This window comes from Nicotiana sylvestris, chromosome 10 (assembly GCF_000393655.2).
Source record: "Nicotiana sylvestris chromosome 10, ASM39365v2, whole genome shotgun sequence".
Lineage (NCBI taxonomy): Eukaryota > Viridiplantae > Streptophyta > Magnoliopsida > Solanales > Solanaceae > Nicotiana > Nicotiana sylvestris.
In genome coordinates, this window is record NC_091066.1 from 66,068,185 (window position 1) to 66,094,634 (window position 26,450).

A 26,450-nucleotide genomic window follows, 5' to 3' on the forward strand; every position below is an offset into this window, starting at 1 on the left:
CTCACTTCAATACCATTGCGGGTAAACATGCATGATGAGCATAGAGGCGATAGATGCAGTGCATGAATGATAAAAGAGGATTGATTCTTTTCAAAACAAAAAAAAGGGAGAAAACAAAAGAAAACTCAAGAACCGGGTTCTTGTACTAAAGGTTAGTAGTTTTGTGCATCCTTTTAATACACGTCTTAAAAAGGGTACAAAATATAACTACCATGTCATCAACTTTTCAGATCCTGCTGTCATGTCCCTTCAATTCAAAACGTTCCATCTCCCTCTGAAACATTGCAATTCTCCATGCCCAACCGCCGTTTCAGAACCAGTGCCTATTCAACTCTCCCTTCATAATTATCCTTTCCTTTTAAAAAACCCTCTCTTCTGCTCTTCTTAACCATAAGTCCTACTCTAGAATCACCCAACAAAGGAAGGATTGTCACACCACTCCTTTCAATGGCTGAGAAAACTTTCGATCTCTCTGCCTCAACCGTAACTACCACTCACCCATCTATGGAACCTCTCGTTTTCACTGAGCCTTCATCACCCTCTATCACTCTTGCTGCTGCAGTCACACCTTTCCAAGTTTCCTAATCTATTCCCAACTCAGAAACCCTTGAAACTACTGCTCCGTTCTCCCCATCATCTGTTGTTCCTACCTGTAAAATCCTAAGTGGAGAAAAAGGTCAAAATACTGAGTTCACAAAGGGTTATACCATCGCTGCCACCGATTCCATGGTTGTTAAAGCACCAGTTGAGGAAGAGAAGAGTGTTGTAACTGTGTTTCTAGTATCCGCTGATGGGATATTGCATGAAATTACTTCCCAAAAAAATGAGTCACACGGTGTGAAGGAAGAAGGTGCCATTATGGCTGTTGAAGGGGATGCAGTAGCAGATACTACTGGGGCATCACATGAGGAACCTGATCCTTCTCTAGAGGACCCAGATTAGGGTTCTCATCCCCAGGACAGCGTTGTTCCTACATTCGATGTTGTGCCCCTAGAAATTCAAGCACCTGAAATGCGATCTAGTGATAAAGAAGACCTTGACAACGTGTCCCTTGATGCATTCATAAGTAAGAAAAGGGTTGTCTCGACCACTAAGTCTGAAATCAAATGACCTACTACCAGGCTTCAAGTCAAAGTAGCCTACAACTCTGCTCTCCAAAAGAGCAAGAAGAGTAGTAATAAGAAAAGGAGAAAGTTGGTGTACCTATAGGTGATGAGGCTATCCCTGTAGTTGATGTGGAAGAGGGAATTTCTGAGGAACCTGGTTCCCTTGTTCGGCGGTCCTTGAAAAAGGCAAAGCCTGTTTCAATAGAGAAAGGGTCAATATCTAAGTCTAAGATGAAGGAGGTAGTGAGTGAGTTTTCCATGTTTGATGAGGATGTACTAGTCAAGTCGAAGGGAAAAGGCAAAGTCAGTGGAGAGAAGTTTGGGAAACGCAAGTCTGAATCTGTTGAAGAACCTAGTTCTGTGAAGAAAATGAGAAGTGAAGTCAGCCTTGGCTCTAAGCGTCTGAGGCATCAAAAAGTCCTGTTGGGTCGTACATTTGACCCAGCAATCTCTGAGATGGCCAGAATGTGCCAAATTCTGGAAATGGTCGAGTTTCAATAAAAGGTGCATCTATTTCACATTGATGCACCTAAAGTGTGTGAGGAGGAGGTACAAAGTTTCTTCGCTAGTCTCTTTCTAGTTGATACTGACCATGTCTGTGCTTTGGTCAATGGGGTAGACATCTTATTTGATATGACATTACTTGGAGAGATTTTGAAAGTTCCTACAGTTGAGGTGTCGAGTGTACAAGATGTTTGTCAGTATAACTTCAGAAATGCAGTGGCGAAAGACAATGCTAATTAGAAAGGGGACCAAATCCATAAGAAAGCGCTACTCCCTGTCTACCAGCTGCTGTTTGAGTTGTTTAACAAAATCTTGTTTCCTCGAGCAGAAGGGAGGTCTGTGACTTCCAAGTCTGACCTATTCCTAATGGAGCAACTAGACGGTTTCAATCCTGTGAGTCTGTCTGCCATAATGATTGAAGACATGCAGAAGGTTGCCACTTTCAAGGATGGTAATCATGGTCTTCCTATGGATTCTTGCTTACTCTAGTGTTTAAATTCTTTAAGGTTCCACTGGGAATAGGTAAAGTGGAGACTCAAAAGCAGACATTCTCATAGATAACCTTAGAAGAGTGCAAATGTATGGAAAAGTATGGGGGGTAGGAAGTACATCAACTGTTTCTCAGCTTATCAATGGCCAGAATAGTGCTGCTGAGGAAATTCATCGGTTGAAGGCCAAGAATGCTACCCTGGAAGGTCAGCAAGCCCAAGGGGTTCCTTGTCGAATGAAGAAGTGGTTCGTTTGAAACAGGAAAATGCTGATCTCAGGGTGCAAGTTGAGAACCTGAAGGCTAAACTGCTCAATGAGCAAAAGTCGGGAAACTTCCGAATATACCTCATTCTCCATACACTTGCTGCAACTACCAAGACTTTTCCTCCTAGTGTCCCCTAAGTACCCTTCAGTGACCAGTTTTCTGGATATGTTTCTTATGTTTTGTTTCTTTATTGATGGTTTGGCGGATGTTTTTTTTGTTTTCTTTTTTTGATGGTTGGGATGAAATACTACTACTCATGTTAACAAGTCCAATGTTGCCTCTTCCCTTTTCAAAAAGGAAGAGGCGTATTAAATCTTTATTAATAATAATTCTCTTTTTACTATGTCAGTACTCTCTTTATGTGTTCTATTCTCTATCATAGTTGTGTGCACATATGTGATATGAGTTAGCTTAGCTGGACTTCTTTGTGCTGCTGTTCTTTTTAATGATGCCAAAAGGGGGAAACTAAGGACTCAGGGGGAACACATGGGAGAACTGGTTCTTATGGGGAACGCTCTATTACTCTGACCATGTAAGATAACGCATAGTCTTAGGGGGAACTCTGTGTTCCCCGGGACTTTGAAACTTTTTACTGCCCAAATTCCTATTTATAAATGTTAAGTTTGTCATTATCAAAAAGGGGAAAATTGATAAACTTTAAATAATCTTGCCCTATGTTTTGATGATCTAACAAACTTCCTGTCAAGAACCAGATAGGGAACCTGACCTACTTGGAGTGATGCAAGCTTTAACGGATTCCAGCTAAAGGTGAATTGCTACAGCTTCAGGAGCTAGGAACCTACACAAGTACCTGATGCTCTTGTCGTTTCCTCATAGCAGTACAAAGTCAATTGGACATAGCTGGAAATAAAGTGACTGAAAGCACTGTTTCTGCCGCACTGCACTACACTATCCACCCACTCATTCTCTAACCAAACGAAGCACTCACATCATTTCAAGTGATGTGATCAAGATGTACCAAATGAGCTTTATACAAAAACATCACTGGAAGGGTTCTGTTTCTCATTCAAGCCTCTTGCAAAAATAAGAAACCAATCCTCACAAACTTAAAGAATAGGGTTGAACACTACTACGGACCAATTCCTAAAAGATAGACTATTGTTGTCCTAGTTGAGTTGTAACCTTGTTATTATATATACTGTATCTTCTAAACTGCTTACCTAGAAGTATTTTGATTAGAAATCCTCATGTAAATCCGTGAACTCCTTGAGTTTATGTTGTGACTAGTTTTAGTCATAAGGAAAAGTCTTTGTAATCATAGAGTTACAAAGTGGCTTATGGTGATAGCATCACAAGTTAGAAAAAGCCTTTGTAACTAGGATAGTCACAAAGTTTCTTGTGGTAAAGGTACCACAAGTTAGTTGAGTAAATCTTTTGCAATAGGAATTATTGTAAAGTGGCTTGTAATAGGTAGATTACAAGTTAGTGAAGTTAAAAGCATACAGGTGTAGGTCGTGGCTTTTTGATCCCCTTGTGTGATTTTTTTCCACGTAAAAATCCTCTGCTTCATTTACATATGGTTTTATTAAGTGCTCTCATAGAACCTTGTAGAGGACCAGGTACTCTATGATTAGGTGGACCCATACAAACTAATAGAGCGGGTTTTGATGATATCGAGGTCCAAACGAGATTCCAAGATAGGGAATAGCTCTGTAATATCATTTAAGACTTGCACGCAAAATTTGGTGTCATTCTGAGTAGTATAAGTACGTTTCGGCACATTGGAAGTAAATTGAAAAACTTGAAGTTCATAAGTTTGATTCAATTGGTTTTAGGGTGTGATTCTTAGTTTTAATGTTCTTTGGGCGTTCCAAGGGTTCAAGCGAGTCCATTTTATGATTCCAAACTTGTTGGTATGTTCCAGCAGGGCCCCGGGGGCCCCGAGTGTCAATCGGATGAGGCCCGGACCAGCCACAGGTGCGAGACCGTAGAAGCAGACATCGCCTCGCAGATACGGCCCAAGGAGAGGACCCCAGGTTCCGCAGATGCAGATCTTTTTCCGCAGAAGTGAGAACCCGTTCGCAGGTGCATCCCCAACATATCTAGCCCATTTCCGCAGAAGCGCACCCTTGTCCGCAAAAACGGGGCGCAGATGCGGCCCAGTGGCCGCAGGTGGGGAAAAGCTGGAGCTAGTGCACTTCATTTAATACGGGACTTAGGCATTTTGACTCATTTTTCACTCCATTGTTGGGCGATTTTTGGATCTTCTTGAGAGGGATTTTTATCTAGCTTTTGGAGTTTTGGATTCTTCAGCTCCGATTTGAGAGTTTTAGCGCATTTTGAGTTTGGAAGTAGGCTTTGAAGAAAGTAAGTCTCTTTTCTAACCTTGTAAGAGGGAAATTTCCCTATAGATGAACTTAATTAATATATGATTAATTGTGGGGTCTTCGTATCCACGACGTGAGGAGAGTCCGTACGTAGCTATTATTCTTGTTATGTCCGCGTAGTTCTAGGCTTATACCATGCTTTGTAAGTATCTTTATCTAAATATATATGTTGATTTGCATTGAATGGAACTAAGTTGAGGATTTCATGATTTCAAAGGTTTCAAATAAATTATTATTTTGAAAACAATTGAGGAAATTACATTGCATTTATATTTAAACGCGTCGCAAGTATATTCCTCAAGCGGGGTAACTATTTGCACTACTCTCATGGTAGCGGGACATTCGCCTCGGTAGGTTAATAGATGCATCTATGATTCGCGTCGTTCGACCCTCGGTAGTGCACAATTTACTTTTATGTCGGATCAGGCCGAACATCTTCGATGGTATTTATGTGTGATAATAGAACTGGAACTCTTTATAGTTTGTATGGTTTGTTGCTTGAAAGGTCATTTGTTTTAAATGAGGGAAGTGCTTTGATTTCTTAAATACGAACGAAGTATTTTCCAGTTATTATTCTTGTTTTGAGCTTGTTGTTATCTACATATATTATTATTTATAATTTGAACTTCATATTACTATATTATTTGCCCTAGTAAGTGTCGGAATCGACCCCTCATCACTACTTCTTCGAGGTTAGACGAGATACTTACTGGGTACATATTTTATGTACTCATGCTACACTTCTATACTTGATTGTATAGGATCTGAGGCATGTGCATCTGGCCATCAGTCCGGCGCATAGACTTGATTCCCCAGCTTCAGACTTCCCTGTGAGGTGCCCTTTCGAGCCGTTCTGCAGCAGCTGGAGTCTCTCTTATGTCTTTATTTTCCTGTCTATTTTTTTTTAGATAGTATGATTTTGTATATTCTACTAGATAGCCCACATACTTGTGACACGAGGTCTTGGCACACATACTAATAGACTTATGATTTTGGTTTACTTACATGATTACAATTCATATTTATTGCTTCCATTTATTCATGTTTAAATTTTAAACTCCTAAATTTTTATCAAATAAGGAGAAGCTATCACTTTCTAATTATATAAACGAGAATTCACTAGTTGATTAGTGTTGGTTTGTCTAGCGGCGATGTTGAACGCCATCATAATCAAATATGGAATTTGGGTCGTGACAGCTCAAGCAAAAAAGAAAAGAGTTATATAAAGAAAATAATGGGTCTAGGAGTATGTGGAAAAGAGATGCGTCTAGGTGTAAAAAATTATTTAGGGTGGGTTTACCTTTAGCAGGTCGGGTTAGATTTATGGGTGAATTTCCATATTTTGCTTGGGTATTAATTATTTTATGTGGTCCAAAAATATAAAATATTCATGTGGACTGTCAAGTCGGGTTTTTTCACCAAATATATTAAAAAAATCGATTGAGTGATCATCGGTTTATAGTATGAATAATTGAATGATCTTGTTACAAATGAAAGAAAAATGACTTTAATTACTTCATAATATCGAGTAATTCAATGATCATCTGTGTGATGGACTCGAAGTTTATCAAACAGAGACAAACCGCAGAATGCCAGTGTGTGGTTAGTGCTTTCGTCTTGTTTTCTTCTTCTTTTTCAAGTACTCCAATAAGAAGCTCAAGTCGTCATCATCATAGGAAATTATTCTCTCTTCACAATGTATTTTGACCTACTATATTAGAATTAAGGGTGTGTTTGGTATAAAGAAAAATACTTTTTGGATAATATTTTTTAATTTTTTATTTTATATTTGGTTGATTTAAATGTTTTGGAAAAAATATTTTTTCATGAACTCATTTTTTTTCAATTAGAAGAAAATATTTTTCCTACTAAGAGGAGGAAAATCATTTTCCAAAATTTTTCAACATTTCCCACTTTATTTCCTACCTCACCAATCGAACATGAAAAAATAAGTGATAAAACTCCTCATTTTTCAGTAAAATATTTTTCACGAGAATATTTTTCCTCGTACCAAATACAACCTACATGCAATTGCCTGATTTAATGGTATAATTTGGACAACTTTAAGCAAATATCAATAGTTTAGAGGTTGATTTGGAAACTTTTCTTTTGAATGTTTCAGCTTCTCCTAATAGTTTACTAGTATTGGTTTCGTCTTATTTCAACTACTCTTACGTTTTAAATTTCTGGGGTAAAAATTATCATTTAAAATAAAAGCCTTATTGTCTTCATGTTACTGGATTGAGTCACTAGATACACTTGCCTTGCCTAGTTTGGAGAAGAAATACAAGAAAATTGATCATCTTCGTAAATCGTAGAGGCAACAATACTGTTACTAGCTAGAAGAAAGTATATATATAATCAGATTCAATGGCTTTTCCCTCTTTGCATTCGACTGATCCATTATTTTTGACATCAAACATATATATGGAAACATAACTAAACACTAGTAAAAAAAGGTAAATTCCGACAGACGTGATCAATCTGACAGAATATGGCTCGATGGTAATATTTGGATGGATTTTCGACCGATTCGTCGGGACATCCGTAATTAATAATTGAATAAATATTAATTTTGAACTCATAATTTTCAAAATAGAACGCGTTGAGCGCCTAAAAACCTTGAAAATTGAACCATCAAATTTAAACTTGAATCCGCTTCTAGATCCATCACCTGCTCCAAATTTAGCTTAACCCCAAGAGCCATTAATTAAATTCAAAAGACAGCATTATTTTTCTTTGTAATCGCATAACTTCTACTTCTTGGATACTTCAAATCTTTCTTCATATTCATCATCATAACATTTTCTTGATCCTCTCCTAAATCACAAGGCTTGTCTTCATCAATTCTTGTCATTCCCACACTACAACTCCTCGCTACTTTCCTCGAAGACATTTGTTGCCTTATCCGTTGTTGCATGAGAAAATTTAAGTCAAAATTATCCCCTATGCTTCTAGCAGATGCTGCTCTAATTAGCTCTCGAAAATCATCATTATCATAATTAGATGAGCTAACGGTACTATAACTCTTTGGCAATTTACGAGGATTCACCACTGAGTAATTTGTCATACAGTTCACGTAAGAGTCTCTTGCTTTTGTTAGAGCCTTCCATGGCAATGCAAGGATTCCAATGAATCTGTTTTGGTTACTCACTTTACTCTTCATTTTTCAACTTGTGTTTTTCTTTGAGAATTGAATTAGCACTAGCTAGCTAGGAACTTAGATAAATATGGAAGAATAAGAAGAAGGTTGTGTAAAATTCAAGATTTTTCAATGGTTTGGATTAGAATAGATGGTTCTAAAGAGGAATGTTCGAATAGTAATGCGGTAAAGTATGAGTATGAGATTATTTGTTTGCTGTGATATGAAGGGTTTTAATAGTGAAAAAGTGTGAATAAATACAAGGACGGTGGCGTTGGTGTACTTTTTCCAATATGACACGCAAGATAAGAATAAATATAGAGAGAGGAATGTGGATGTATTATTGAAAAGGATAAGAAGGCAATTATTGTGTATATAGGCCAAAATTGAAGAATTAAGGAAAGCAAGAAAAGAAATGCTGACAACAGAGATCTTTAATTAACAATGTTTTTTTCTTTCTTTTAGTTTAGCCTTCCGAAATTCGAAGTAACTTGATTAATCTGAATTTGTATCTGATAAACTTCGTAAGGCTGTAAAGCCTTTCCATTAAAATATTCTTCATTATTAAAGTTCGAACTCAAACTTCTCGTTAAGGATTTTCGGTTAAGGATTGAGGACTTAATCGTCATCTCACCATATTTTGACTGTGATGTATAGCATTGAATTGTTTTGAGTCAAGTCTTGTGCTGATTCAGCATTCCACATCAGTTTGATTTCAAATTGGTTCAACTGTCAACTGTTTTCTAATTGTTAGGAGCTTAAATAAATGCTTGATAAATAAGTAACATATTTCGTTTCAGATAATATTGAATTCTCTATAGGTGTTTCAAAGCGTGCCCAATTAATGTATCACACAATTGAAAGTTCTCACCCATGTCAGGTGTTTGTCCCTATTTTCTTACCATATTTGATTTTCTTATCTTCGAAAGAAAAGATAATATATTTACTATAATTGGGTGTTCCTTCTTGTATAAGAAAATTATAAATCTCTCATATTTGGCTAGTTCCTTTTCTTGTAGGAAAAGGTTTGGACTTCTATGAATTGAGGATCCTTCTTTATCATTTAGTGGCATCAACAATGTAGCCATAAAGGGTTTGAGAGTCTGGTTTGGGGGGAAATTTTTCGGGACAAGTGTTAGTGTGTCACTTGTGTGTTTGCCTCTTCGTGAGGTTGTTCTCTCGATATTTTATACTCTCTTTTATATAGTGGATTTCTCATCTCCGCCGGACGTAGGTTACGTTAATTAACCGAACCACGTTAAATATTTGTGTTTCTTTTGGTATATTTATCTTTTTTTTGTCTGATTTATCGTCGTTCAAGATTTACGTTACTAGTTTCTGCATGACACCTGATTATTTCGGTCCCAACATATGGTATCAGACGAGGTTTAAGACAGGTTCATCTTGGCGGGTTTAGTTCTAGCCACAACCTATTTGATGGTAATTATGATTTTTGTTTGAGAAATTTGACCGGAGTGCTACTCACGTTAAGACAAACTTTGCGGTGGAGATTTGGAGATGCGCCATATGCCCATGTTGAAGAATTTGTGAAGAAGGTGAGTCAAGTTTATTTTGTCAGAAAATTAAGACCAAGGGAAAGAATTATTAGGTGTTTTGTCCAGATTTTCTTACCATGTTTGGTTTTTCTATCTCTTAAAGGAAGGACAATATATTTACCATATTTGTTTTTTTCTTTTACGAAAAGGAAAATACAATTCTTTCATATTTGGCTAGTCTTTTTTCTTGGAGGAAAAGATTTGGACTTCTTAAAATTGATGATCTTTCTTTCTCATTCACTGGCATCAACAATGTAGCTATACGGGGTTTGAGAGTCGTATTTAGGAGGAGAACTTTACGAGATAAGTGTTAGCGTATCACTTATGTTTGCCTTTTCGTAAGGTTGTTCTCTCAATATTTTCTACTCTCTTTTATATAGTGGATTGTCCATATCCGTCGTGGATGTAGGTCAATTGACCGAGCCACGTTATATGTTTGTGTCTCTTTTGAAATATTTCTCTTTTGTTTTCTGATTTATCGTCGTTCAACGTTTGCTTTACTAGCTTTCGCATGATACCTGATTATTTCGGTCCTAACAACTTATTAACTACAATTATAAGTCGAAATATTTAGTTTGTTTTCTCTTTTGGTAATTTATCATTCTCCAGTTATTTATAATTTAGCAAGAATATGATTGGAAGTCTGTTGTCGTGTCTTTAAACCACATATAGATGATTCAAACTGCAGCTACGTGATGTTTGTTAGTTGTTACACGATTGGGGCATTTTCATATATATATATATATATATATATATATATATATATATATATATATATATATATATATACCGCCATTAAATTTATACACATATTATATAAAATTATGAAAAGTATATCCACCCGGATTGGAAGTAGATGAATCTTTTCAATGCAACTTTAGAAATCAAATCAAAAGTTTTTCTATATTTCAAATGGAACTCAAAAATTCGAATCTGAATTATTTCAATCTCTTTAATGCAATTTCAGGAATTAAATCTAAAGATCTTCTATCTTTCAAATACAACTTCAGAAGTTCGAATATTAAATAGTTCAATCTATTGAATGTAACTTCAGACTTCGAATCTTAAGTTTTGAAATATAAACTTGTTATTCGAATTTCACCAATCAAATATACTATTCAATGCCCAAATCTACTCCAAATGAGCTAAAATTTGAAATATAACTTTCAAATATTATAAAGAGCAAATCTCAATCATCAAATTTTCATAACAACAACAAATTTAACAAATTAATTTTGCAAATAAGAAGAAGATGAAACTCTAAGCACAAAGAAGAATGAAACAATAGTAAACAAGAGGAGAAAAGTGTATGCATCTGCATTTATCCAAAACTTGCATTATCAATTAATTTTTAAAAAAAAGTTGATACAAATTCAACTGGTGGCCCGAAACTAGGGCCACATGAAAATATGAGCATTTAGAGGCCGAATTAAAATTTTAAGTGTATGAGTTCTAAATTTTAGAAAAAGTAATTTTTGCTTACAAATTTAAAAAAATTCAGTAATTTTGGACTAGACCTTATATTTATGTCAATTATATATATATATATATATATGTAATTACTGAATTTTTTTTAAATTCGTAAGCAAAAATGTAGCTCCGCCACAACATGATAAACAATGAATTTAAGTAGAGAACGGTCATAGGCTCACGCCAATGGACTTGGTTAGTGGAAGACTCCTGACTTACTAAAACATATTTAGCCAGCCAAAAAAAAAAAAAAATTTATTCCCTTATTCTCAAGTTATATGACGTTGTGTTACTAGGCACGTAAAAAAAATATTTAAAAAGGAGATTTTTTTTGAATTTGTGATCTAACATATCGTGACATTTTTATGATTATAAAATCATGTCATTAATAATTAAATAAGAATTTCAAAATAAAATTATTTCTAAAAATGTGATATTCTTTTTGGAAAATAAAAAAGGAAAGTGTGTACAAAAAATAGGACACAAGGAGTGCTATTTAAAGATTAAACAGTTTTTCTCTAATTGTAGTTCATTTGTATCTTTTTTTTTTTTTTTTTGGTAATAGCTAACTATAATTTTAACTACTTTTTTATGTCACTTGCCCGGGCTCGAGCATCATAATCAATTGGAGTGGACAGATTGGACAATTTCGTAGAATATGAGAACGTGAGTAGAACATAAAGTAGAATATAAAATCATATTAGTATTGATTATAACGCACCCAAAGGATAAAAAAGACATTTCAAAATTAGATTACGTAGAAACTAATAATTGATATGACAAATTCATGGTAATATTGTATAATTGTGGATAAGCGCAGCCATTTGGCAGCTTCTTAGAAACAAAATTAAACTATTATTCTTTCGAGTTTTTCACTATTGTTCTAGAAATTGTTTTTCACGTGCCTTGAATTTTTAATTTACTTGGTCCAAATCTTCGGTCCTCTTCCCCATTATTTAGAAAAAGTAAGCCACCTATTCAGGTACAAAATACTACCACCGATTCAGGTACAAAATACTATCACATTTACCACCTGGATAATTAGACATCCAATCCGTAATTGCGACAATCAAATTGCAAGAGCAAAGCTCTATCAACTGAGTTGTATCCTTCAGAGTCAAGTGGAGCATCCATGAAGTAGTCAGATGCTTCTATTCTTTTTCATGGCGTAACTGGGCCATCATGGTGTTGGGTCCATACGCACACACAAGTATACGCGGTGGACAAGTAATAAACTGATGAGAAAGTATTGTTCCCACGAGGATTTATGATCAACTATTGTCCAATACACCAATTAACTATTTATAAATTTATTGCTCAAGTGAGTGTGAAGAAAATGATTGTGACTTTGTAACTAAATTACTACGAAACTAATAAGCAAACAAGAAAATATGATCGCAAGTAAAGCAGACAAACACTTAGAAAGAATTCAATGAGATGAGGATATTCTAGGGCTATGGGATTAACATCTCTTTCTATTGAGATTTTCCAGTTGATGTAATCACTGGACTTATCTAATCTATTGATAAGTAGGATTTATTATGCTCACGAAGTTCTTTCAATGCTTCGCTCTCCTATTCAATCCAACCTAAGACTATATGTCTATAGAATCAAACTTGACAAGAACGCATGTATAATGCCCGCAAAATTAACCAAGTAAGACAACTAGAATATGTCTATCCCAATCGCGAATCTGTTCTCTGACGCCCGGATTTATGAACTTACCCTACTCAATCTTATGCAATCTATAGTTCCCACTTTTGAGTTTAACTATAAATTCTTAGATAAAACTCTATTGTTAGCTACGCAATAGAATAATTAAGTGCAAGATTGAATAAATAAATTAATATGATAGAACCATGCAACACCATTAACTGTTAAATTACAATAGTCAAACACGATCTATAACCCTAGAATAATGAGGTTCTTAGCCACTCATATTCATGACAATAATAAAATTATTATTTTTAAACATCAAAATTATGAATACTAGATAAAGGATGGAAGAACCGATGAATTTTGTGCTCTCAAATGTTCTGTACTTGTGTTTTTTCTCTCAAAGTGGCGTCTCACCCTCCAAAATAGGTTTAGACTTGCTTTAATTTGAGTTGGGGACGTCTTGGGTCGAAATAACCTTGTCTCGGGCGAAGTAGAACAATTTCCTGTCACCCAGCGCCCAGGGTAGCGTGGGGGCGCTAGCCCTAGCGCTGGAAATTTATTACTTCTGGAAATTGCCACAAGTAGCGCCCCACGCTAGCCTGGGTGCTACACTGTCCATTTTTCTCCTTTTGTTCTCTTTTTGCTTCTAATCGTGCACTTTCATTTCATATTGTCTTCGAATGATGCCTATATATATATAAATACCACAAATTAGCATGAATTATTACATTACACGTCCGAAATCTACGAAACATGATTAAAATGCGAGGCAATATGCATATAAATATACATGCTTTTAGCCAACTATCAACACCCTACACTTAAACTATTGCTCTCCCTCGAGCAATGGAACTCTCAACTACACCCCCAACAACATAAACATCAACTATGGAGGAGCAATTCAACTTTTTTAATCATACACTCTACCTTTGACTATGGTCGATACCCACAATCAAGAATGAACATACGAAATTCACATTCTTCCTATTTTAAACATTCCCTAGTATAAACATTCAATTCAAATAACCTATCCATAACCACCCTACCTGAAGAGTCGACTCGTTACCACTAAGCACCCTCAACTCGCGCACTCACCCAATAAGAGAAATTAATAACTTCACCAATCCGTCATCAGATTAAGTGGCTTCACCAACAAACAAGAGAGTGACTATAAAAATAGTCCACACGTTGAAATATAAACTTGAACATAAATTAAGGACATCAAACAATTGAATAAAATTCGCTCATTCTCACAAAGAAATTCGTGTGCATTCCGTGGTCGTACTATAAGCCTGTCCGTAGTGTACATCTCTACTAATCTATGCTAACCAAATATAGAATCAATTAGGACTTTATGAGTTATAATGTAGGCTAAAAGATGGATATGATACATTTAAGAATAGTGACTAACCCTCCTAAGTACTTTAATACTCTACACTCAAGAATCGAGTGTGCATTCTTCTCAATCAATTCACTCGCGACAAACCATACACATCATAGCCATTTCTTCAATTAAGCAGTTCTATATTCCCACTAGCACGAATTATTAAGATTAAGAAGTGTGTTTTTTTCTCTTCCTGACTATCACATTATTTATAAATTTTTTTCTTTGCAATTTTCTTTTCTCTTTCTCTTGTTTTTTTTCTACACACATTTCATACATTAAGGTTCACCGGCTAGTAGTATTTTTCATAACTTTAGTGCACCTTATGGGTCCTTCTATGGTTCCACTCGAAAGCTACTTCTCAAATATCTCACCTTACTTCTTTTAGCAACTAAGTGTCTTCGGAGGTAAAAGTTCAACAAGATCAAGTTACGATCAAAATCTGGATACGACTTGTAATGTGGGTGCCACGGAAAAGGTCTGTAGGCTCAAAGGGGCTAGCAACGGAATTTTTTTTATTTATAAGTGACAAGCACATGTATGATCAATCAAGAAAGGCTTACGTCATCTCCTAGAATAGCACTGTATTGGGAAAAATTGAGTTTACATATTGAAGTGATTGAAAGATGATGTGTCATGATATGTAGGCTGGTCAAAGGATGATGATTAGCAAAGAGGAATGAGTTGCAATAGATACGAGTAGAGGCACATGAAGAGGCACGAGCGGTTATTCAGAAGACTCAATGCTCGTACCTATTTAATCCAAAAATCAAGGAGAATGAATCTGACAGCACAAGAGAGTACAGATACATTATTTAATAAGCATTAAATACTAAAACTGTTAGGGAATCTGTATTGAATCACAATGATTATGTAACGTAGCATTTAATGCCTTTAATTTTCTATAATGGCCTTATTATGACAACGGCATAACGTATACCTTGGAGATAGCTATAAAAGGAAGAGAATGAATCATTTGTAAACACACGAAAGACTATATGAATAAATTGGTTTACTTTGTTTTCTTCTGTCTATCTTATTGTTAGCAAAATCACTTTCTTTTATTCAGTTTTGATTATCAGTAACCCGTGTTCTTCTAAATTAAGGCTTTGACTGAATTTTCACTTTTTGGTTAAACAAATTGGTTAAGTTACTGGGAATCTGATAATCTACTCTTTCTTAGCCTAACCTTTTTTTGTTGCATCAACTATGTCGAACATCAATGACAACACCCAAGGAAATAAAGGAAACCAACAACTCTAGGAGAATCCATAGGATGATCACATCCTAATCCCTTCTCCGCAAAGCTCCCCTCGACGATCTCGAGAAGGCACTCCTGATGGATCTCATGCAAATGGAAATGCTCAATTCGAAAATGATGAAGCTATCAATGAAGCTTTGCAAAAGCTAATAGCTCAACAGGTCAATAAAACTCTTAAGGCCTTTGTCAATCAATTATCCGTTGCACCACCAACACCCACTCCAAATAATAACACTTTGGAGAACCCTCGTTTTGGGCTTGCTAATTCAGGTAGTGGCGGAATCCCCAGCGAGTCATGAGAAGGAGAACCAGGTAACTTAGTCAATTCTGATTTACAAATTTTAGTACTAACATGGCAGAAACAGCTCAAGGAGCAAAGTGACCGCATAGAGCAAATACCTGGAGTATCGCCCATAATCAAAGGGATAGATATGGATAAATATCCACAACAACCTTGGAAGCCAAATGCTGCTCCTCTCCCAATTCCAAAGAAATTCAAATTGCCCGATGTCCCAAAATACAATGGAACACCTGATCTACGACACCACGTGACTGCATTCACAACAGGCGTAAAAGGCAACAACTTGACCAAACAGGAAATTGAATCAGTATTGGTCAAAACATTCAGTAAAACACTCACTAAGGGAGAGTTAACATGGTATTCTCTTTTACCCGAAAATTCCATAAATTCTTTTGCAGAGCTTGTAGATTCTTTCATCAAAGAACACTCGGGGGCTCAAAAGTCGAAGAAAAGAATGGAAGATATTTTCAAAATCATGCAAGGGGACTCAGAATTGCTTAGAGAGTTTGTGGACAAGTTCCAACGTGAAACAATGACGTTACCGCATGTACCTGACAATTGGGCAGCTATAGCCTTCACAAGTAATTTGAATGAAAAAAGTTCAGAAGCCACGAGGCGACTCAAGGAAAGTCTTTGTGAATTCCCAGCCACAACATGGAATGACGTTTACAACAGGTATAGCACGAAGCTAAGGATAGAAGAAGATATTATATCACGGTCTCAAAAAGAAGAAAAGGTAAGTTCGAGACGGGCGGAAACCGAAAAATGGTCCGGTAAAAACAGGTACGAACCATACATGGGACCAACAGGAAAAATCTTACGATCAAAACAGGACAATCAAAGGTACGATCACAGGTCGAGGAATAGAGAGTTGGACTCTTCATCTTGGGAATGATCGAGGCATGTGAGAGGCACGGTATGATAATAGAAACTTGAAGGCAAGGTTTGGCGGTTATAATTTTAATGTAAGCACTTCCAAACTCGTGGTTGTTTTAAGAAGCATGGGTGACAAGGTACAGTGGCCAAAAGAGATGAGATCAAATCCAAGCAGGCGCAACCCTGATCATTGGTGTGAGTTTCACAATGATCACGGGCATAAAACGGCAGATTGCAGGTTACTACAAGGGGAAGTTGATCATCTATTAAAGCAAGAGTATCTCACTGAATTATTCAGTGAGAGAGGCAAGCAAGCATACATGAAGAATAGGCAGGAGCCCCCAAAGCCTCCTTCTCCCAAAAGGACCATTAATGTCATAAGCAGAGGTGAAGACATCAATGGTGTGACGTACACAACAGCCAATAAAATTTCTAATGTCACATTTACCCAAGGAAAGTGGGTGCGACATGTCTTAGAGGAAGAAAGCATTACGTTCGATGATGCAGATGCGGATGGCGTATTATCCCTACATAACGATGCACTGGTAATAACTTTACTTGTACATGATACTAATGTGAAACGAGTGATTGATCCAGGTAGTTCCGTGAACATTATTTTGCTGAGAGTACTACGTGAGATGCATGCCAAAGATAAATTAATACCAAAGGCACATACTCTATCTGGATTTGACAATTCCAGTGTAGTGATGACAGGAGAGGTAATACTTACAACATTCGCAGAAGGAGTTTTCAAGGATACAAAATTTCAGGTGGTAGATATGGAGATGGCCTAAAATATGATCCTTGGGAGACCATAGATCCACAAGATGGATGTTGTTTTGTCATCCTTGCACCAAGTTATTAAATTTCCATCACCATGGGGAATATGTCAAATCCGTGGGGATCAACATACATCCAGAAGCATCAATTCTGTAGCAGATTCAAGTACGGGAAACAAATAAAAATAGCAATTACAGAATCCAGTTGAGGGTACCACAACACAAACCTCAACTGAACAAGGACGAACAAACGTGGACTCAAGGCCAGGTGCCATTCAAGAACTAGAAGGAAAAGAAAATATCAAAACAACGATTGAAGAACTGGAAGTTGTAATATTCTTTGCACAATGGCCTGAAAGGAAAGTCTACGTAGGGGCCAATCTAAGCCAAGACATGAAAGGTAAGTTGATTGAATTTTTAAAAACTAATGTGGATTGTTTTGCTTGGTACCACTTTGATATGACAGGAATACCACTGGAGGTAATGACTCACAAATTAAATGAAGACCCAACGTATTTCCCTGTCAAACAAAAGAAGAGAAAGCAAGGAACTTTCGAAAATCAGGTGATTCAAGATGAGGTTCAAAAATTATTAAAGATTAGGTCTATCCATGAGGTAAAGTATCCTAATTGGTTAGCCAATATTGTTGTGGTACCGAAGAATAATGGTAAGTGGCGAGTTTGTGTAGATTACACAGACCTTAACAAAGCTTGCCCTAAAGATTCTTTCCTATTACCACATATAGATCAACTAATTGATGCTACTGCAGGGCATGTGTTGTTAAGCTTTTTATATGTGTATTAAGGATATAATTAGATCAAAATGGATCCTGTGGATGAAGAAAAAACTTCATTTATAACAGACAGGAAGACTTACTGTTATAAAGTAATGCCTTTTGGTCTTAAAAACACTGGTGCAACATATCAAAGACTGGTGACCAAAATGTTTCAAGAACATTTGGGAAAAACCATGGAGGTTTATATAGACGATATGCTCGTTAAAACTCAGCATTCAGGAGATCATACATCACACTTGTCTGATACGTTTCAGATTTTGCAAAAATTTAACATGAAATTAAATCCTGAGAAATGTGCATTCAGTGTTGCATCAGGTAAGTTTTTAGGTTTTCTTGTTTCTAACCGTGGTATTGAGGTGAATCCCACACAGATTATGCCATTGAAGAAATTCTTGACATGCTTACAAGTAGAAAAGAAGTGCAGAGGTTGACAGGAAGAGTTGCAGCCTTGGGGAGATTCATTTCTAAATCATCAAAAAAATGCTTTAAGTTCTTTTCAGCTCTTAAAAAGAAAGATCAGTTCGAATGGACTGAGGAATGTCAGCAGGCACTCAAAATTTTTAAGGCATACCTGTCAAATCCATCATTACTCGCAAAACCAAAGGCTGGGGAAAGACTTCTCATCTACCTTGTTGTCTCAGAAGTAGCGGTAAGTGTTGTTTTAGTCCGTGAAGACCAAGGTAAACAATCTTCGATCTATTATGTCAGCAAATCTTTATTAGATATGGAGACATAGTATCCTCAGTCAGAAAAGCTAGCACTTGCATTAATCACGACATCTAGAAAATTAAGGCCTTATTTTCAATGTCATCTTATCGCTGTAGTAATTGCTTATCCATTACGCAATATATTACATAAGCATAAGTTGTCAGGTAGGTTAGCCAAATGGGCTATAGAATTAAGTGAATATGACATCACATACCAGCCTAGAACCGTGAAAAAATCTCAAGTGTTAGCAGATTTTGTGGCTGATTTTAGCCAAGGAATGCAATTGGAAGCAGAAAAAGAATTGCAAGTGTTCAACGGCTCTAATCTGGGAATTTGGACCTTATTCACTGATGGTTCCTCTAATGTGAAGGGTGCATGCTTGGGAATTGTTTTGATACCATCTACGGGTGAAACCATTCGACAAGCCATTAAATGTCATTCTATAACTAATGATGGGGCAGAGTATGCGGCCGTGATTGCAGGTTTAGAACAAGCACGAGAACTCGGCATTAATCAGATTGTGATCAAAAGCAATTCGCAGGTCGTAGTTAATCAAATACTGGGGACTTATACGGCCAGGGAAGTACGAATGCAGCAGTACTTAGAGAAGGTACGAGATCTGATCAGGCAATTCCAAACTTGGAAAGTTATGCAAATATCAAGAGATGGAAATGTCGAGGCAAACGCCCTAGCCAATATCGCATCTGCAACAGACGTGGCAAGCAATGAAAATGCTTTCATAATTCATTTGTTTCATTCAGTGCTCGATCCAGACAAAAATGAGGTAAATTTTAATAACTTAACCTGGGATTGGAGGAACAAGATTGTTGCTTTTTGCAGTATGGAACTGTCCCTAAAGACAAGAAAAAAGCTCACACGCTTCGGAAAAGGCTGCTCGATATTGTTTAAAGCAAGGCAATATTTATCGAAAAATGTTCGGTGGACCCTTAGCAAGGTGCCTCGGGCCTTCATAGACGGAATATGTAATGAGGGAGATACACGAGGGGCATTGTGGAAATCACGCCGGAGGAAGATCACTGGTAAGAACCATGATTAGGGCAGGTTATTACTGGCCTAAAATGGAAGAAGAAGCGGAAAGTTTTGTGGCTAAATGTGATAAATGCCAAAGGTACGGTAATAACATGCATAGACATGCAGAGTTGTTACATCCGGCCCACAAGCAAAAGGACAGGTAAAGTTCTTGATCGTACTCACTGACTATGTTACTAAAGGGGTGGAGGCAGGAGCATTCAAATAGGTAGGAGAAAAAGAAGATAGAGATTTCATTTGGCGGAATATCATATGCCGGTTCGGTGTGCCTTACCACCCAGCTTGTCCAGTGTGCATCCGGTATTTCATGTTTCTATGCTCTGGAAGTATATTGGGGATCCGTCTCATGCTTTGGATTTCAGCACAGTTTAATTGGAGGGTGATTTGACTTATGATGTGGAGCCTACAACTATTTTGGAGCGTCAGGTTTGAAAGTTGAGATCAAAGGATATAGCTTCAGTGAAAGTGCAGTAGAAAGGTTGGCTCATGGAGGAGTCTACCTGGAAGACTGAGCGAGAGATGCAGAGCAGATATCCTTACCTATTTGGGTCTTCGGGTATGTTTTTTGACTCGTTCGAGGATGAACGTTTGTTTAAGTTGGGGAGGATGTGACGACCTGGCCAGTCGTTTCATGAGTTACCGCTCTGTTTCCCCTATATCTGCTTCTTACTGCTTTGTCTAATAGTTCTATATGTGATCGGTTTGGTTGGCTTGGGTTCGGAAAGGATTTGGTAAGGTTTGAGACACTTAGTCTCTTTCGAAAAAGCTTAAGTTGGAAAAGTCAACTGGATATTGACTTATGTGTTAGAGGGTTCGAATGTGAATTCTGATGGTTCGGATAGCTTCGAGAGGTGATTCGGGACTTAGGAGTGTGATCAAAATGAATTTTGGAGGTTCGAAGTAGATTTAGGCTTGAATTGGCGAAACTGGATTTTTGGCATTTTCTGGTTGATAGGTGAGATTTTGATATAGGGGTCGGAATGGACTCCCGAGAGTTGCAGTAGTTCTGTTGTCTCATTTGGGAGCTGTGTGCTAAATATTTGGTCATTCGGTCGTGGTTTGGCTGGGTTTTTGATCAAAAGCGAAATTCGGAATATTTTGGATACTTAGGCTTGAATCTGATGTGTTTTGGTTGATTCAATGTTGTTTAAGGTGTTTTGAAAATTTGTATAAGTTTGAATAAGGTTTTGGGATATGTTTATGCTTTTGGTTGATTTCCCGGGGGCCTTGGGGTGATTTCGGATAGTTGACGGAGAGTTTAGAATTTTTGGCGAAGCTACAGATTTTCTGCTTCTGGTGTTTCCCCACATACAGATTGAGGACTGCAGGTGCGATGCCGGAGATACGAGGAAGAAGGACGCAGAAGTAGAAAGGGGCCTAGGAAGGCTGGAGCCAAAGAAGCGGTTGAGGAGCCGCACCTGCGATAGCGCAGGTGCGGGCAATGCATCACAGAAACAGTTTTGGGTGATTTAAGTGAAAATCGCAGAAACGGTTCAAGACCGCAAAATGCGGTACCGTAGAAGTGGGAATTGGGCCGTAGGTGCGAAATCCCTGGGCCAGAAATTATAAATTGTTTCCTTCGCGATTTTTGAGCTATTCCACCATTTCTAAGTCGTCTTTGGAGCTTTTGGGGCGATTTTGAAGTAGGGTTTCAAGGGAACTTCATTGACGTAAGGATTTTGGTATTATGGTATTATTTAACAGATTAGAGCTATAGTTAATGGAATTTAAGGGTTAAAATTGGGGAAACTAGGGCTTGGTATTGGAGATCTAGATTTGAGGATTTGAGGGACCATTTGTGGTCGGATTTTGGTACTATTGATATGTATGAACTCGTAAGGAGATAAGGAACCTATTAATGCGAATTTTATCGAATTATGAGATGTGGGCCTAGAGGTCGGGTTTTGTTAATTTTGGGATTTATACTATAAATTGATTATTTTTGCTTGGGTTTCGTTCCCTTAGCATATTTTGATGTCGTGATTCTGATTTTGGATAGATTCGACGCGAGTGGAGGCCGATTCAAGTGGCAAAGGCATCGCGGGCTAGATATTTGACCGGATTGAGGTGAGTAATGATTGTAAATGATGTTCTGAGGGTATGAAATCCTAGATTGCACATCGTTATTTTATATTGAGATGACGCACACGCTAGATGACGAGCATGGGGTCATGCACTGTTGGGGATTGTGACTTAGTCCATCTCGAGTGATTGTTTTACCGCGTATTTGACTGAAAACTTTTTGCTATCATCATGTTTTGGGCTGAATGCCATATTTGGGCCTCATGCCAACTATTTGAACCCTTAGGGGATTTTTTATTGATATTTCTTCACTGTTTGACTTTATACTTGAACTCAGTCATTCTATATTCTATTGTTTTCATAACTCAGTCATGTTTACTCTATTTTAACACTTAAATGATATTTTAAATAATATTCTGGGCTGAGCATCATGTTTTACTGTTGCACGAGTGGCTTGTGAGATTCTGACTGAGTAAGGTCAAGGGCTTATGTTGTGAGGAAACACTGATTATGATTATGAGGTCGGGGGCCTGAAATTTGTGCGCAACGAGGTGGCTTGTTGATATAAGGCCGAGGGCCTAGTGAATGATGCCACGAGATGGTTTGATATTGTGCTTAGGCCGAAAGGGGTCCCTCTAGGAGTCTGCACACCCCTAGTGAGCTCGGGTACCCATTATGATATGAGATATAGCCCGAGGGGCTGGTATTGTTGACATTGTGCCTGAGGGGCAATCCTTTATGTGCTTATCTGTCTTATTTGTCTATCACTCACTTGCTTAATAGTTAAAAAAGACATTTCATGAAGTTTGAACTAAACTAAAATGACTTTACACATTATCACTACTTTACTGTTTTTACTTGCTTTTATTGCTTCCGTATATCCTATAATGTGCCTTGCATGATTTCTTATTTTCAGTCTTTATTTATTATTATTACTCACTGAGTTGGAGTACTCACTTTATTCCCTACACCCTGTGTGCAAATTCAAGCGTTGTTGATCCTGCTAGTGAGGGTTGAGAGCTCCCGACAGATTTTGGAGTTCACGAGGTAGAGGCTTGGTGTCCGCAGTCCCGTGCTTCTCCCCATTTATCTCTTTTCTTTCTCTTTCTCAGTTACTCTATAATATCTTGGTAGATATTTCAGACTTCTAGTGTATCGATAGATGCTCATGACGAGTGACACCCCGGTATCGGGCTGTGTTGGGTTTTATTCCGCAACTACAATGTTCACTGCATACTTTGGGATTATTTATTATGTTTAGACTTAAATTCTTATAATTTAACTGCTTAAAACTAAAATGGGAAAGTGTCGGCTTGCCTTGTCTTCATGAGAGGCACCATCACGACCGGGTCCGGATTTAGGGTCGTGACAATGTGGCTTCTTCTTCTAGGTTTTAAAAAAATCCTATGGGATGAGGTGTATTTAGACTGGCCATAAAACGAGCGGACAACTCGAGTTGGGAAGGTGTAGCATACTGGGAGCAATACTTTTCCGGCTTAACTACTGGACCCTACCCGTTCTTAAATATGGGTGACCAGTAATCCTTCACCAGGAGCCCCGGCCAAATAGCTTTATCTCAAAAGAATGGGGCGAATATCCACGATTCCCCGGGTTATATTCAGAAGACTCAGAGGGGGTGCATGAGAAGACAGTTTATATGTATAGTTCAACAAAATCAAAATGGTAAAAAACGGACAAGTAGCACATTAGACCTAGCAGAGTTCCCCAGTAGAGTCGTCAAAGCTCTTACCAAATAAGTGCCATACAATAATTAATAAAGCCATATAAAGTCAATGTACAAGCTCGAATTCTTGAAGTTCCCCAGCAAAGTCGTCAAAGTTGTCACACCTCCTTTTACCTCCCTCACCCCCCCCCCCAAAGATATGTATGTTAAGGATTGTGGGTTAAAGAGTTATTCCAATTAAACTGAGTAACTTGAGTAGGGATTATTTTATTTACAGAGTCGCTACTTGAAATTTGAATTTTGGGTGTTCCAAATCACCTTTTATTTGTAATCCCTATTCAAAGGAAGATTTGAATCTTTTATTATTAGTCTACGAAAACAAAGTCCGGGAAAAGAATTTTGTTAACCAGGAAGAAGATGTAAAGCATTTCTCGAGTCCCGTGTTGTAGCACAGTCGCTTTATTGATTATAACTTGGCTTGAACTAATTTTGAATAAATTGTGATTTATTTGGTTTTCATATTTTATCTATCCGCTTTTAATTATTAAAATATGGGATTATCTTTGAAAATAATCACGTGTGTGAATCCATTTTGTTTATTATGAAAAAATCATGTCACGTGTACGTGTACACAATTAATAGTATCTTATTATATTATGTGTTTTTTCCCAAAGTTGTGCGAATGCATACTTCAATTTTAATTTTGGAAATCACAATTATTCCATGCAAACGTATACATAATCATGATAAAGTAATTAAAAGCGCGCCAAAAGCACTCTAACGGTGTTCATTATTCTTCCTAAACTTTGAGATTATAGTAAGGTCATGAATTATGGAATTGCTTATGAAAGAAGTGTATGACTTTTGATATTTGAATAAATAAACCATCATATACCAATACCCTACATCACAACAATAGAAGCCCAAACTTATTACGGTCCAAATCTTCCCAACTTTAAAGAAACATGATTAAGTATATAGCATTTAAGGACTAATTTACATTATTATTTATCAAGTTTAAAGGCAAATAAATAAAATCACATGAAATAAGATAAAAAGAACATAGGAAAGAATAAAACTTTAATGCAAAATTTCCGATTAAATAAGTCTATAAGAACAAGTACAATAACTTGGGTGGAAGTACATTTCAGTATTATCGTTATCCTTTTGGGATTCCAAGTCTGGGAATAGCTCCATATGGGGATTCTGGTATTGGGAGCGCATTCGAAAGTGGATTCGGAGGTCCGTAGGTCATTTTGGAGTCATTTGGCTAAAGTTAGAAATTTGAAGGTTTTTGAAAAGTCCGACCGGAAGTGGACTTTCTGATATCGGAGTCAGATTTCGATTTAGAATGTTTGAGTAGGTCCGTAATGTCAAATATAACTTGTGTGCAAAATTTGAGGTTAATCGAACATAATTTGATAGGTTTCAGCATCTAATATAGAAGTTTGAAGTTCTAAAGTTCATTAAGCTTGAATTGGGTTATGATTCATGGTTTCGGCGTTGTTTGATGTGATTTGAGGCCTCGAGCATGTCCGCGTTATGTTTTAGAACTGGTTGGTATAATTAGAGGGGGTCATGGGGGACACAATTGGATTCCGGATAGTTAATGGATCAAATTTAAAACTTGAAGAAGAAGTGAAGCAGTTATCTTCTGGTGTAACTGCACCTGCGAGGCTTGGGTCGTAGAAGCGACTTTGGCTAAGGAGTGCTGGGACCGCATATGCGGTCATCTTAATGCAAAAGCGAGACCGCACCTACGGAAGAGAAGGAATAGAAGAGAAAATGAGCTGGAAGCCCTGGACCGCAGAAGCGGTATTTTGTCCGCACTTGGGGAACCGCAAAAGCGGTCAAGTGACCGGAGGTGCGAAGAATTGTTGGGCAGTGTGTTTATTTTAAAGACGGAATTTGGCCATTTCTCACCCATGTTCACTTTGGTTGCGCGATTTTGGAGCCTTTGAAGACGAGAATTTCATCATCTATTATGAGGTAAGTAATTCCCCTCATGTAATAAGTTAAATACATGATTATATATGGATTTGAACATGGAGATTAGTGAAAATTGTGGGTTTTTGGTAGAAGAACTAGAAATTGGTATTTTGGATTTTGACGAGGAAATTGGACATGGAATTTGGAATAAAACATATATTTGAGTTTGTAATGTCACGGGGAATCTTTATCTCCGAAAAAATTCGAAACCCGGGCACGTGTGCCCGAGAGCGATTTTGTCTACTTTTTGAGCGGAGTTGAGAGTTTATCTAAATTGATTTTTTGCGAGCATTAGAACATGCATTTATAGATCTTCTTATTTATTGACTAGTCTTGGGACGCATTGAGCATTGATTTGAGTTGATTGAAGGGCTTGGAAGCTGGTTATGGAACTTCGAAGCGAGGTAAGTCTCGTTTCTAATCTTGTAATAGGGAACTAACCCATAGGTAAACTAAATTATTATGTGCTTATATTTGTAGGGACTACGTATGCACGAGGTGACGAGAGTCCGTACGTAACTACTAGCTATGCCTATGTATGGGTAGTTTTAGGCTTACATCATGCTTTGTTGATCTTGTTGTTAATTTATGTTATTGTTTTTCTTGAGAAGGAACAAGATTAGGGTTGTGTAATAATTGTGTTGAAAGGAATTTGAATTGAGGAATTTATGATTTTAAGAGTTCCTATTAAACATCTCTTTTTTAAGGAATTGAGAAATTATTTTAATAACTTATGAAATCTATGTGCAACCGCATTTCATGTATGTTTCGCGAGCGGGGTAATTTTCCTTAAAAAGTTTCAAGTTGAATTTCCGATATTTTGAAAAAAATCAAGAAAAAGATATGATTTTAATGTTAAAATTTTATTTGACCGCATCGCAGGAATGATTCACGAGCGGGGTAATTTCTTAAATTTATATTTTACCGCGTCACAGATATAATTTGCAAGCAGGTAAATTTCTTAAATTTATTTGACCATGTCGACATTGCTTATATATATTATTCTTATGGAATTCGTACGCAACATTTAGCCATATTCTAGTGTATCTGTGGATTTACCC

General features: G+C 37.1%; 2 protein-coding genes across 2 annotated transcripts; one reads left to right on the plus strand and one right to left on the minus strand.

Annotated features, from left to right (window-relative positions):
- Nucleotides 1-7,428: 7,428 nt before the first annotated feature.
- LOC104248258 (uncharacterized) lies at nt 7,429-7,878 on the minus strand. Its single transcript, XM_009804486.1, has one exon. The coding sequence runs from the start codon at nt 7,876-7,878 to the stop codon at nt 7,429-7,431; it is 450 nt and encodes a 149-aa protein (XP_009802788.1).
- Nucleotides 7,879-14,381: 6,503 nt separating this feature from the next.
- LOC138879452 (uncharacterized) lies at nt 14,382-19,553 on the plus strand. The gene is made up of 11 exons (XM_070159062.1): nt 14,382-14,401; nt 15,231-15,345; nt 15,455-15,496; nt 15,544-16,160; nt 16,483-17,080; nt 17,330-17,540; nt 17,607-17,755; nt 17,957-18,251; nt 18,308-18,616; nt 18,761-19,428; nt 19,485-19,553. The coding sequence occupies exons 1-11, from the start codon at nt 14,382-14,384 to the stop codon at nt 19,551-19,553; spliced, it is 3,093 nt and encodes a 1,030-aa protein (XP_070015163.1).
- The last annotated feature ends 6,897 nt before the right edge of the window (nt 19,554-26,450 follow it).